Source organism: Apiospora phragmitis, assembly GCF_038363925.1.
Source record: "Apiospora phragmitis strain CBS 135458 chromosome Unknown utg000011l:1.0-3236445.0:1.0-3240683.0, whole genome shotgun sequence".
NCBI classification, from domain to species: Eukaryota; Fungi; Ascomycota; class Sordariomycetes; order Amphisphaeriales; family Apiosporaceae; genus Apiospora; species Apiospora phragmitis.
The window spans coordinates 212,466-226,223 of record NW_027117411.1 but is presented as its reverse complement, the minus strand read 5'-3'; the positions used below and the strand labels follow the sequence as shown (position 1 = coordinate 226,223).

The following is a 13,758-nucleotide window of genomic DNA, read 5'->3' as shown; positions in this document are numbered from 1 at the left end:
TGATGTGATGATTGACTGAACAGGCGACCTGATGGAAGCAATTGAAAGGCTGGGGTCTCAGTAGGCGAAAGTATTCTCGAAGTTGTATGTGTGAGTGTTGTATGGTAGAGATGGATGTCAAAATTCCATAAAGGATGTCGGGTAGGAATTTATATGTATCCTAGAAAGAAGGTTTGGGCACATCGGAGATGCCTGGTTCTGTGCAGCCAAAGCAGGAGGGGAAGAGAGTTTGATACGTCAAGGGTACTGGAGAAAGGTCAGCAACTGGAGAAAGGCACTTGCACGAAGCTCACAGCAGTGTAGTTGGCAGTATGGTAAGACTATAACATCAAATTCCGCTTCTTTCCTCGGGGCTTCGAGGGACGTAATATATCACAACAATTATGTTCGGACTTGGCGATGCGGCCTGTTCTGGCTATTTTACGTAAGATGGCAGTTGGTCCTCGCCTGGCACCAGCAGCCAGGGAATTATGATTCATCCTCACACGGTGGATCTCATTACCCCCTTCTAATGGACAGCGTCCAATAGAGGGACCGAGAAGTTATAAGTTTTCGTCAACCTGCCAAGCTGATGGGCAGTCAAAGTCACAACGCAGAGCCTTGGCAACGCATTTTCGAAGCAAGTGGTGATGCTGCTGTACCACCATACTGGACATTTTTTATTGATATTTCAACTCCACGGAGCAGGAATCAGGAATTATGAAGTGTTTAGACATGGTTGGGATTCAATGCTCGCTACTGCCACACACCAAGCCCGCGCCCCGTTTCTTTAAGCTATACTCGTATCCACTATGATTAACGATTAGCGAAACTCTATTAGTATAGACTTTCTCCTCTACCGGTCTCTCGGTTCTGCCATCCTCCAAAGGAAGGGTGACAATTAAAGACGACAACTGGACAACTCTTCTTTTCTAGTAGTCCCAGAAAATCTGATACTCATTTCTGCAGTTGTAATATTGACAAGCAAATGGCATGATAAAGCTGAAGAAAGTGACCGGTAAGAAAGTATATTGATTATTCCGAGTAATTTTATCCAGCCTGCACAGCCCACAAAGGGCCAGAGAAACATCATGGTGTTGAATAATGACCCGCTCCAGTTGATCCCCAAAGCGTAATGTTATGGGCCAAACCAGACTTTGGGGTAGCAGGAGCACCTATCCTATTGCGTCTACGAACGAGGAATGAGGATAAGGCAGATGCAGATGGGATGTATATACTCTCCGGGGAGATAGATACGCAATTATCCTACAATGGGAGGTCGAGTTCCAGACTGTTGGCACTTCACATGCCCAAAGCGAAAGGGGCGCCAGACGCATAACGAATACGGCCAAGCACCGGAGGAGCATTCCACAGACGGATGGCAGGGGCAAGCACTCACTCACTGCTGTCATACAATGCATTACAGACAGACCACGACACAAACGAAGCAAGGCAGACAGGCATACTTTGATATATAGGCCACATGCATTATTAATCGTGCCTCCCATGCGCCGCCGCCCTCTCGATGAAAAACGCCTGAAGCACCGGTTCTTATGCCCATCTCGCTCTTTCTTTTCTCGCAAACATACACCGTCTCGGGAAGCCTACATTGCGTCAGAATGATAAAACTACATCTCTCTATGCGCCCTTCTTATTCCTCCTCTGCGGGAAAATGCCCGACATCTCGTCTTCATCAGATGCCAGAGCACATTTCCGAGTCTGCTTCGACAGCGTACTGGTCGGAAGCTATATCCTACGATTCTTCATCCCCAGGCGCGGCCACTTTCTAGCCCTGGTATGCTGATTTCCGCCTGTTGCCAACACTCTCTGGGAGCCCTTTCTTATCGGCATCACAGGAAGCCCATGCTGCCTCGGAAGCTGCCACCGAGACCAACCGCTCCATCTATCGATCTCTTCAGGTCACGGACTTGTCGCATAAGCTCGGGCATCTCCATACCGCCTTCGTTGTTGCCTCGAGCGGTCCGGATCCAGACATCACATTCAGATACCAAAACAGCCACCCAGTCCGGCAGACTCTGTTCCGGCCGGCCAGTGCGGGCCAGCTCCCTCATCCACACGCGCAACGAATACACAATCCACTCCACCACCCGGGAAAGCATAGCTCCTCGGAAGGGGATCTCCTGCGACTCGAACATCCGCTCTAGGCAGCGTGTTACCAGGTCGTGACTAACTCCGAGCCCAAGGAAAACCATGATGGGCCAATTGGGATCCGCATTCATGCGGCCATCCTGTGCATTATCCACGGCGTAGCGGCACAGATCGGGGAGAAGCTGAGGTACGGGGAAGATGAACGAATCGTTGGAAGCGCGGTGGCAGACTTCGCGGATGACACCAATGATCTTCTCGTACGGTTGTGGTGGCGGGTCGGGCATTGCGCCTCTAGCGTTGCGCGCCACGTGGAAGTCCTCCCACTGAGTTGCGACCTCGTTGTGCGTCCGCTCAATCAGGGCACCCCACGTCTGCAAGATGGTAGTGGCATTGCGGAAGTCAGCAGCGTGAAAAATCAGTAACGCCAGGTCGTGATATTCCGCCTGGTCGGCATAATCATTAAAAAGCTGTAAGAGACCAGTCAGTATCGGTGGAAACGTGGACGATCAATTGATGAACATCAACTTACTTCAGACAAGCCTTGAATAGGGCCGTCCAGCTGCTCGGTAATCTCGGGGATCTTCTCGGCAGGTATGCGCGGGTCGGTTTGGAGGCGCTCAAGTAACGTGTCTTGAATATGAGCCACTTCAAGCAGCTCAGTCACCGTGTGGTGAAGCATCTGCATATCTTGCCGGCTAATACCAGGGGTCATGACACTAGCATTGGTCTTCGCCAGGCTGAGCAGATTGAGCCGGTCCTTGATGGAGATCGGGAAGTCGGATTGCGCCAGGTCGGCTTGTACTTTGGCGGCCTCGAAGTACCGGGCCCGTGCTGTGTAGTACCGGCACAGCAGCTCCGCGTGGCGGAACTCACTAACGGCCAGGCGTTGCAGAAACGTGACGACGTGCGGCGACTCAACATTGAGCAGGCGCTCGGTCCATCCTTGCTGCACATACCAGTCGTACAAGTCGAAATGGAACACCTCGTCCGGCGCACCATTCACCACCTCGTAAGCCTCGTCTCGTTTGGTGGCGATTAGTGTCCTCTTGCCATCTATCATCTCGGGTTCCCTGCTTGAGGCGGCGTCCAGGTTCTGAAGAACATGCTGGATAAGCTCGTAGCAGCTTTTGCGCTCCAGGAACGCCCTTTCTCTCGGATCATTGGCAGGCTTGTTGTCATTGAACCAAGACAAAGCAGTGTTTCCACGGTCTTTTTCTTGGGCAACAGTCAGACAGAGTTGAATGGCGCCGGCGAAGTATCTCAGGTCAATATACTGATTTACGATGTTATCGAGATTCGCCTGGCCAAGACTGCCTGCGACCTTCTGGAACAGCCTCAAACTCTCGGCGAGAAGGGTGCGTGAACTGTTCGGGTTCAGCGCTGCGTCCGACGCGCGCTTCAGCTGCTCCTGCGCGCGGAAGATGACGACATCATCTGGGCTACAGAAGCTGCCACAACGCCGCCGCAAAGCATCGGCTACCGTCTCCACGTTAGCTCCACTCTCGATGTTGCGATTCACGATAGCTTTCACCAGCACCTTTGCGAGATCCTTTCCAGATGTTTGAGAAAAAGAGACGCTCGAAAGTAAGCTCGCGGAGTTGCTGGCGGGAGGCCTCATCAAGGCGGGTATATATGTCCGTAACGCGCTCGTCGAACAGCATAAGAACAAAGGAGATTCCTTCGGAAATGCTTGCCATCAGGATCTGCAGAGCATGCATAGCTTGGTGCTCTCCCTGGAAAGCGACCTCCTCTGCCTTGCTGCCAGCCCGCGCCAAGTCGGAGGGCCCAGAAAAACCTTGAATAAGGCCCCTGTTAGCATCAAGGAATGACCTGAGGCGCTCCAAGTGCTCCTGAACGGTAGCCAGCTTAGTATTGGGAATTGTCGATTTGATGGCAAGAGCACCGGCCGCATCTGTTCCAAGGCGGATAACTGGAGCTCTCCAGAGCGATCGAATAAGGCGGCTCAGGTACAGGCTGAGAGCAGCGTGCCGGGACGAGGGTCGGACAGATTCCACCGTAGGTGCCTGACCGTCCTGCTCAGGAAGCATGGGGTTGCCACCAAAGTTAACAAACGCCTGTCTCGCACGATCCTCGATAGCCTGGTCAATAGCACTTCGCCCAGCACCCATTCGCTGGTCAGCTGAGCCCTGGCCACAAGCTACCGCTAAAGCCGCCGTAACGGACTCGACACGGCCATATAGATTCTGGAACTTGTTAAATTGTTCCTTGAGTCCCTCATCGCCCACGGTCGTCCTGATGGATGCAGAAAAGATGTCAACCAGCCTCCTCCGGCGTATAACTATTACGCCCGTGTTGGTCAGAATCGCGAACTCGCTGGTGGGGCTATCGAACTGGACAGCCAACTCGTTCCCAAATCCCATGGGCTGTTTTGTCGCGCCAAACGGCTTGCTGATCAGACCAATGTCTTCGGCCTTGCTGTTGATCTCGATCCAATTGGCTTGTTCGTAGTTCCTCAGGTTCTGTATGTGACTAGTGTTCTTTATACGCCCCGTATCCGGAGCCGACGCAAAGACTACGTCGTTCTCGCCCATGTTTTCCTTATGGACAAATGCGATGAAATAACCCGGTGCGTATCGTATGGCCTTGCGAGTGAGAGCCAACGACCGAGAGCTGATATCGATGTAGTCGCTAGGCCCGCCGTAGGGATCGCGGGGGCGCATTTGTCGGTGTTGCGGGTTTTGCGTAGGCGGAGGGAATTTGATGGACTGGAGCTGCATGCTTTGGGGAGCTGAAGCAGCGGAACCGGAGGTAACGTAGGTATTACGTGTAGCGCTGAGGTAAAGGCGGCAGCCTGTATTAGTGACGGCCATGAGATGAACCTTGGCGTCCTCGGTAGATGTGATAGGGGAGATGGCGATGATGTCCATGCGATCGCTTAGCAAGGGCGAGTGGCTGGTAAGCATATGAGATACGTCGCGAAGGCAGTCGTTCTTGGTCTTCTCAATGACTTTGTTGAGCCTGTCTGCCCCCTCCATGTGGTAAGTACGAATAGTTGAGCTGCTGGAGAGGGAGTACAGCAGATTCCTGGTGTCGTCGATTACTATATCAACGATGTACTCCTGTGATTTGCTGCCCCAGATGACCGACGGAGGACGAGGCACGACTGATGTCCACCCGGGCGAGGAGTGGTTGATCTTGCCAGTCCTACTGGAGAACCATTTCTCCTCCTGCTGGTAGTAAAGTTCGTAAATATCGGGTTCTGACTGGCCCGAGTAGAAGATGCGACCGTTGGCAGCCGCGGCAATAACGCGAGCTTCAGTGCCTCGAAGCGGCAGCGTCATCTTCGTCTGGTACAAGGTGACACTGCTGGCTCCGTTTGGTTGAATGTCGGCTGCCACACCAAGAAGAAACATCTCTTGCACAGTTGACACTACCAGCATGTAGTTGATTTCTTTCACAAACACACCAGGCTTGGGGGCCACCAGCTTGACTGCCGTGATGCTGTGTGGGTTATCCTCGTAGCCGATAAGCTCGGGGTTAGGGTGCGTGTAGTCCCATAAGTAAAGACTGTTGTCGACGGTAACCCACGCGTAATTGAGCTCACCGAAAAGGCCCATCATGGTCGAAACCTCGGCCGTATTGTATTGCTCAAAGACGCGCTGGGGGATCTCGTAGACTTGGGACTCGGCAAAGGGTGCCCACGCCGAGTCGAAACTGGGCATATCATATTCGGAGGAGACTTGTCGGCAGTAGGCGTCGAGCTCGGGGTAAGCTTCGTCCTGCGAGAGCGCGCTGTTGATGTAGGTCGCAGCTTTGGATAGAGGAGACTGAGGTGGACGCGGCGCCGCGATCTGGGCTCCTCCATTGGCAATGGGCGGGAGAGGTCGTCCACTTTGTATCGGGTCACCCAGTCCTTGGGGACCGAGATCTTGCTGTACGGGCGCGTCGAAACTTTGGCCAGCGGATTCGTCGCCGAAGAGACGTCTTCGAACTGGGTCATTTTGGGCAGCAAATTTTCGGGCCAGTGCCGGCGTATGCATGAAAGCGCCCGGCACGGGGCGCATTGGTGTTGCTTGCATGTTGAAGAGAGTGTTCCGAGGTCGCTCGATGGCGGGCTTCGAAGAGGGGGATGGAGACGATGGGTATTTAAAGGACAATAGCCACTCATCTGCAGCGGCCTGCAGACAAAACGAAAGGTGTAGTCAATGCCACTTGAAGCCGGCGAGGCACCAGGTTCGGCGACAAACTACCAGGGCATCAATGGCAATCGATGAAGCTCTCTACAAGCGTCGAGATAAGGAGTGCGTGCGCGTGCAGACGGACAAGTGCTGGCAGATCAAGGAATCGGTGTCGAAATGCCGGCGGCCCTTTGAGATGGTCCTGTTGCTTAAAGCAGAATGCAAACGTGTTGCAATGTAGATGCTTGCGAATCGTGACGATGTTTATGTGGACTTGGCCGAAGCATCACTCAATTCTTTCTCTGCCTTCCTTTGCCTGGGCCCGTGTCGCGCTTTCATTCGTACCTTACTTTTATGAGAAGGCTGGAAATTTTTAGGGCGATCGACTGGAGCTCTCGAAAGCTTGGGCGCGCTCCTGCGTGCCAATAGAAAAGCCCTGCGGACAAAGCTCCCAGCTGCTTCTCGCGACAAATACGCGCTAAGCCGGACCTAGCAGTATCTAGGTTGCCTACATGTACATAAACACATGCACCTAGGTACAGTTCACCTGCAGTCTGTATGATTGCCTACACTGGCTCTTGAATAAGTCGTTTATGCGCTACGGCGACAGCTGTTCATTTGTTTGTGAAAGAGGTAATCCAGCTATTTTAGTGCTTTATCTGGGTGTTCCTGGCTACCTAGCTGGCTAGGCAGGACCTACTGGAATGACACCTGCAAGCTTGAACAAGTAACAATAGTTGGGATTATTATGATATTGAGCATCAAACTGTACACCTGCACATCACGCTACAAATATCTATGGATGTTTTGAATAGATGAACCGATTGATTGATTAGGTAATTGACCAATAAAATAAGTCGTTAAGCCATAGGGACCTATTATATACTAATTATTTTTCGAGGTGCATTCCACCTCTTCCCATTCCATTCCAGTTTCTATGTCTCTCGGCTGCTTTCCTGATATATCAGACCTTGGAAGAAGCACAAGCACACCAAGAGTCCTCTACTGCTTCTTCGCCTCTCGGGCAGCCTTCTTCAAAGCCCGGTTGCGAATATCTACATGCATCTTCAGATTGTAGGACCGGAGGATCCTGCTACCCGTACCCAGGAATGTCTCGGCAGCCCAGCCCATCAAGGCGTGGCTCCAGAAAGGCGTGTAGGTATCGGGCATGGTCTGCCAGGTGCCAGTGCCGATCTTGCCCAGGGCAGAGCGAACAAAGGCACGGGCGCTAGGAATCAGTGCGCTCGTGCGGCGGACCTTGGACATGGCGGTGGTAACGAGGTAAGAGAGGCAGAGCTGGACATCGACATTGCTGGACTTAAGCTCGACCGCCAGAGAAGAAGACCACTGCTGGAGGAAGGCCTTGGATCCGGAGTAGGTAGCCAGGTAGGGAGTAGGTGCCCAGCCACCAAACGAGCCCATGGTCAGGATGAGGCCGCGCTTGCGTTGCTGCATACCGGGGGCAACGATCTGGGTGACCTTCAGAGTACCCATGCAGTTGATCGTGATGATGTCCTGCAGCTCTTTCTTCTCGGTCAGGACGAACGGCGTGGGGATGCTGTGGGACTGGCCGACGTTGTTGATCAGGATGGCGACGTCGAGATCCCGCACCAGCTCGGCCAGGCGCTCGTAGTCGGTGTCGTTATCGGCGCTGAAATCCATGGCCAGGATCTTGGTCTGGATGTGGGTGAACTTGTGCTCGAGCTCCTTGGAGAGGTCCTGCAGCTTGGACTCGGTTCGGGAGATGAGGACGAGGTTGAAGCCCTTAGCTGCAAGCTGGCTGGCAAATTCCTTGCCGAGGCCGTCCGAGGCGCCGGTGACAACGGCCCAAGTGCCCTTCTTTCCATACTTGCGCAACTGCCAGAGAGGACAGCAGTTAGACACGAATTTCAGAAGAGCGTAATAGACAATCGCAATTGGGTATTGCTGCATCAACTTACGTTGGTACCACTGAGGACAAAAACATTGAGGAAGAATTGCAGGTAGCTCAACGCCTTGGAGCCCAGATACAGAGCACCAATACCAGCAAAGCCCAGCAGTAGCGACTGCGGTACAGCGCTCAGAATGTCGTTAGTGTTGGCCATATTGAGATAACTCGACGCCGGTTAATAGAACGGAGTCGCTATATCGACCAATGTAGACTATCGGACGAGATACGGATGAGTGGAGGGGACCCTTCAGTTCGACAAGAAAATGTCAAGGTGGTGGTGTCTACATACTTTAACATGGCACATGGAAAAGTTGCCGGGATCCATTTGTTGAGTTTGTGGACGTGGACCCCGCGTGCCGGGAGCAACCCAGCTTCGGGGCGTTATTGCAAAATCTGGGCAAATTGTTGTCTCATTGGCCGAAGCTCTTGCTATGCCCCTGGACTTGTAGATCCTCCATTTCGCCCTACAGAACTCGCCCTCAATTACAAACGCCATCTGGCAAATAATAGGTCTCTGTGTAGATAGGTTATGCGTCCCTAAATGTAGGTAGGTATGGATTGAGAATTATCCATTGAAGCTGGCACTGAATTGTAACTCCATAACACGGACCAAGGTTAGGACCACTGCACTGGAACCAACTTGGAAAGCACCTTCGCGAGAACAAAATGGCGTCGATCTGAACCTGACTAAATAAGGACGCATCTGAATGAAGGAAACGAAACAAAACTCGACTGTCCTCCATAGTGGCTCAACAATTATCGACATCAAGCCAGCCGTCATATTGCTCACCACAAAGCTATCCGCCAGCTAGCTACCTGTATCCCATATGCCGTCAACTATTCCGTTATCAACAACCTAGGTATCCCAACCACGAACTACATGTACAATTGATTGATATATCCACCATCAACTATTTCATTATCAATGAACAACAATCCTGTCGCTAATTATCCCTCCAACATGGCTTTCTATGAGCAATAGAGAAGTATGCCACGTATTCTGGACCTCTGGGTGGTCTCTTGTGGGGCACGGAGTCGGTGGACTAATAACACGCCCAAGATGAAGAAGCTTAGGCCAGGGGACTAATGAAATAATCGGAAGATCGTCTGGCGATGGGGGCTGAAGTGATTCTTCGAAGTGGGTGCCAGTCCCCGAACATGATGATCCGGACTTGATTGCAACTCCGATTATCGCATAAACTAGGCAACCAACCGACGCAAAAAGTCCCCGAATCAACCTATATCCTTACAACCCTCACGGCAATTGATCAAGTCTTTCCGCTGTCTGTCTGTCTGTCGAACAACGACATCCCAACAAACAATGGACGCCATCGCCGCCTACCTGCCCGCGGGCGACAAGGGCTACCTGCCCTACTACATGTTCACCCTGTCCCTGATCGCCGTGGGCAACTCGCTGCAGAACTACATGACGCTGCACTTCTCGCGCCGCTTCTACAACGGCCGCTTCGTGCCCAACAAGGCCCTGCCGCCCAAGACCACCGCCTTCGACCCCGAGGACTCGACCTCTAAGCTGATCCCCGTCGCGGCCGATTACGACGCCGCCGCCAAGGGCAAAGACAAGACCGCAAGCATCAACCAGGTCACGCCCCTGGCCGCCCGCCTCTTCGGCACCTACACCCTCATATCCGCCATCGTGCGCCTCTACGCCAGTTACCATCTCAACCTCGAGCCCGTCTACATGATGGCCATGTCCACCTACGTCGTCGCCCTCGGCCACTTCCTCACCGAGTACGTCTTCTACAAGACGTACTACATGGGCGGTCCGCAACTGATGCCGTTCTTCTTTGCCACGACGGGCACGGTCTGGATGGTCATGCAGAAGAGCTACTACATCGATGCATAAAGTGGGATAGCCCATTAATAAAGGGGGTGATCGGTTGAGTAAATATAAACAATCAGTTGACTGAACGGGATCATCAACTGCGGTCAAGCAGGCTTCCCCCTGTGAGTGCAGTGGCACACAAGTATATACCATGTAAAATAATGTGTAATTTCAACTCGATCTAGGCTCCTCATGCTTCGCTTCACATCTTCTTGCGGTACAGCGCGCCACCGCAGTCGTCCCTCAGTCTGGCCGCGGCCTGCTCGGGCGTGATATCCCTCTGCGGCTCCGCCATGAGTTCGTACCCGACCAAGAACTTCCGGACGGTCGCGGAGCGCAAGAGCGGCGGGTAGAAGTGCATGTGGAAGTAACTGTTCTCGACCTCCTCGGCGGTGCCCTCGAGCGGGGCCTGGTGGATGCCCGAGCTGTAGGGAAAGCTGGTCTCGAAGAGGTTGTCGTAGCGGCGCGTGACCTCCTGGACGGCCTCGGCGAACTGCAGGCGCTCGGCGGCCGTGAGGTCGACGAGCGCGCGGACGTGGCGCTTGGCCAGGATCATGACCTCGAAGGGCCAGACGGCCCACCAGGGGCACACGACCAGGAAGGCGTCGTTCTGCCACACCACGCGCTCCTGCTTGTCCATCTCGAGCTGGACGTAGTCGGCCAGCAGGTGGCGTCCGCCGTGCTCGGCGCGGTACTTGGCCATCTGCACCGCCTCGGCCGCGGGCTCCTCGGGGAGCGTGCTGGTCGTCCAGACCTGGCAGTGCGGGTGCGGGTTTGAGCAGCCCATGGCGGCGCCCTTGTTCTCGAAGATCTGCATGTAGCGGAGCTGGTCTTTCGGTGGGACGACCTTGGTCTCGGCTGGCGCTTCCCCCAGGTCGGACTTCGCGGCCACCTCGGTGAGAGGGTTCGTAGGGGCGAGGTGCGACGCATAGATGCGAGTCCAGGTCTTGATGATGGGAAGAATATCGGCAGCAGACATGTCGGGGAGGGTCACGTTGTGCTTAGGAGAGAAGGTCAAGACGTAGCATCGTCCTTTGACGCCTTCTGCGCGTAGTAGCAGCGATGACAGATCTGGGGCGATTAGACGTGTAGCCTCGAGGAACAGGGGCAGGCTGTCATACCATCCTTGGAGGACTCGGCCTCGTAGTCGGCCTGTTGCTCTTTCACGGCGCTGTAGTCGTTGACGAAGACAAAAGTGTTACTGTAGTCGGGGTTGTTATCGCCGGACGCTCGCGAGTTGCGGGGGCACAAGTAACACTATGACTGGTCAGCAGATGCTACCGCAAGTTGCATGTTACTGGTACTCGCTTTGGGGTCGTATTCCGGGAGGTCAATAGTGCTCGGACCTTCCTGCTGACCTCTTCGCATTGCATAGTCAGCTTGCGAAAAATACCATAAAATAGCTCGAGGCGTTGCGTTCTTACTGCCATGGTCGCTTGGTCCGATGAGGCGATACCAGAAGCCATGAACCCCTTAGCGGGTTGTATCGCCGATGCGAAATATCGTCGAGGATCTTGTCCGGCATATTTGTCTAGGCCTTAGGGAGGAGACGTGAAGATTGATTGTAAAACCATGGGGTTTGAACACGCTGGTCTTTGTAGGTCCGGGGGCCCGCATAGACGCGGGGCATCCTTCAACACATGCGATGGTGGGGTGAGAAATGTACAAATATCGCGACTCATAAGGAGACCCCACGAATATCGCTATGATGTAATTGGGCAGTTCCCAGAAGCAACAGCCTATGTATTATACAATACAATCAATACCTGAGGTCCTAAGGACATGTACCTACCTAATAGAGTAAGCCCTAATAATAGAGTAAACCCAAGTTGTGCTGTCTTAGTCGGTTCCGGGATAATTAGGAGCAATGGCTAACTGTCAGCGATAGGAACACCAACTACATGTAGGCATAGCCGGCAACGAGATAGGCAGCAACAGAATACCCTGCGAATACCAGCTTGGCTTTTAAATCATTACGCTTTTCGGGAAGTATTATGCCATATTCCAATTGTCTATAGCGCCTGCGTGCCTGTCTATCTGCCATACCCATAATCACCACACTTAGTCAATTTCTGACCGACTACTCCGTATACCAAGATCGGTCTTGATCAATGCTGGGTCTCAATCAATACTGTGTCTCGATCAATGTTGGGTCTCGATCAATGTTATCTTGTTGGTTTACTCCATCAAAATAACCCTTTTGAATACTGGGATGCATTTCAGATGTTCCTGCACCCAAGGGTGATCCCAACTCACAAGCTCACGATCAACAAACGGTGGCGTATCATCCCCATTGGGCGGATCTAGCTCGTACTGCGTCCGCAACCAGCACTCTCGTATAAATGTTTGGTTGCCGCCGTCCCAAAATTCGGCAGGCCCGCCGCCCTCGATGAAATCAGGCTCCCGGTAGTAGCGTATATTGCATCTAAGGTACGCCGCATCATTGCCCAGGGCGGCAAGGGCATCCTTCACAGCGACTTCATCGTCGACATCCACGGCGAAGGGCAGGATTGGCCATTGTGCGCGCACACTGCGCTTGACCTTGCGCCTCGCCATCACGAAATCGAAGCTCTGCAGTTGCTGTAGACAGCCAAAGTTGGAAAGCTTTACTGAGCCCAAGTCCAGCTAATCGCAGGCCGGATCATCCCGCCAAGGCACGAGGATGCGCCGCACGGGGCCCACGAGGGCCTCGAGGGCCTTCAGCGACTCCTTGCTCATCGCCTGGTCCGAATCCAGCATTGTCTCGGAGAAGAAGATGCCGTCCAGGGCGCTCTTAAACCAAGACCATCCCGCTATTTCATTCCAACCCCAATCCAGCCCGGCCAATACCACAACGCGGCGCTCTTTACTCATCGTCTCCCAGGAATGATCGTCAGGCTTGAGCGGGTGTAAAAGGTATCGCGATTCTCGACATGCTTGCGCAACATTATGTCGTGGATACCGTACGCTAACTTCGGGAACTCCGTCTCTGCGCAGCACACTCTTGATGTTGACCTGAAAGATCTTGGGCGTGTAAGTTTCGATCGCCGCCAGTCCCCATATCATCGTCCGGATCTCGGTTGGTAGGCGGCTAAAGCAAGTGAAGCGACGCGACCCTACCTGTAAGTCTAGGTTCTCCTATTTCAGCCGCTGACAATCATCCTGCAGGCGCTTGATGAAGTCATTCGACTCCCTTGTGCGCCTGCTCAAGCTTAAAGCAAGGGTTTGAGGGGTTTGAATATTATTTTCATCCTCTCAGGCCTGCCTCACCGCAGACACGAGGCGCTCTCTGATTACATCATCGTCGTGCACAATGTGCTCTTGGTCGTACGCATCGCTCATAATGGGGTTTGGTTAGCGACTTGTCCATTGCTGCATCGTTTTGAAGAGATTCAATGGTTCTCTCGATGATTACTTAATGGGCTCCACGTATTTCAAGTGAATGAAGTCGTGATCTGCCTTGCGGGTTGACCTTATGTATGTCGTAGTAAGATTTGCTCGGAAGGTTGCCTCCTTCACAAGTTAATGGATTGTGTCGAATCTCTGGTCCCTGCTCTGATATCCACGTGATCTCGATTTCAGGCTCCTAGTTGGACTTCCTACACGTATTCTAAATAATTTCAATCAATTGAATGCGTGACTTCAATAACTCAAGATGACTGGACAGTTCGTGATATCTTCTCTAAATCTCTGCATTGCTGTGCATCACTGATCGTAGATCGGGTGATATTCGATCAGACTAAAACAGTGCTTCAAATGCGAACCCTGCGCGATATTGC

The 13,758-nt window shown here is 53.0% G+C and overlaps 6 protein-coding genes across 6 annotated transcripts; 1 reads left to right on the top strand and 5 right to left on the bottom strand.

Moving 5' to 3' along the window:
* Nucleotides 1-1,829: 1,829 nt before the first annotated feature.
* PG994_012868 (uncharacterized protein) lies at nucleotides 1,830-6,128 on the bottom strand (the record flags this gene model as incomplete). Its single annotated transcript, XM_066864277.1, has 3 exons — nucleotides 1,830-2,555; nucleotides 2,618-3,612; nucleotides 3,665-6,128. 3 exons carry the CDS (start codon nucleotides 6,126-6,128, stop codon nucleotides 1,830-1,832), a joined length of 4,185 nt encoding a protein of 1,394 aa, XP_066709238.1.
* A 1,101-nt stretch (nucleotides 6,129-7,229) lies between these two features.
* Nucleotides 7,230-8,311, bottom strand: PG994_012867 (uncharacterized protein; the record flags this gene model as incomplete). The annotated part of the gene is made up of 2 exons (XM_066864276.1): nucleotides 7,230-8,084; nucleotides 8,168-8,311. The coding sequence occupies 2 exons, from the start codon at nucleotides 8,309-8,311 to the stop codon at nucleotides 7,230-7,232; spliced, it is 999 nt and encodes a 332-aa protein (XP_066709237.1).
* Nucleotides 8,312-9,478: 1,167 nt separating this feature from the next.
* PG994_012866 (uncharacterized protein) lies at nucleotides 9,479-10,021 on the top strand (the record flags this gene model as incomplete). Its single annotated transcript, XM_066864275.1, has 1 exon — nucleotides 9,479-10,021. The coding sequence occupies one exon, from the start codon at nucleotides 9,479-9,481 to the stop codon at nucleotides 10,019-10,021; it is 543 nt and encodes a 180-aa protein (XP_066709236.1).
* A 181-nt stretch (nucleotides 10,022-10,202) lies between these two features.
* On the bottom strand, nucleotides 10,203-11,525 carry PG994_012865 (uncharacterized protein; the record flags this gene model as incomplete). The annotated part of the gene is made up of 4 exons (XM_066864274.1): nucleotides 10,203-11,071; nucleotides 11,122-11,257; nucleotides 11,282-11,360; nucleotides 11,425-11,525. 4 exons carry the CDS (start codon nucleotides 11,523-11,525, stop codon nucleotides 10,203-10,205), a joined length of 1,185 nt encoding a protein of 394 aa, XP_066709235.1.
* A 653-nt stretch (nucleotides 11,526-12,178) lies between these two features.
* Nucleotides 12,179-12,556, bottom strand: PG994_012864 (uncharacterized protein; the record flags this gene model as incomplete). Its single annotated transcript, XM_066864273.1, has 1 exon — nucleotides 12,179-12,556. The coding sequence occupies one exon, from the start codon at nucleotides 12,554-12,556 to the stop codon at nucleotides 12,179-12,181; it is 378 nt and encodes a 125-aa protein (XP_066709234.1).
* Nucleotides 12,557-12,625: 69 nt separating this feature from the next.
* On the bottom strand, nucleotides 12,626-13,045 carry PG994_012863 (uncharacterized protein; the record flags this gene model as incomplete). The annotated part of the gene is made up of 1 exon (XM_066864272.1): nucleotides 12,626-13,045. The coding sequence occupies one exon, from the start codon at nucleotides 13,043-13,045 to the stop codon at nucleotides 12,626-12,628; it is 420 nt and encodes a 139-aa protein (XP_066709233.1).
* Nucleotides 13,046-13,758: the final 713 nt, after the last annotated feature.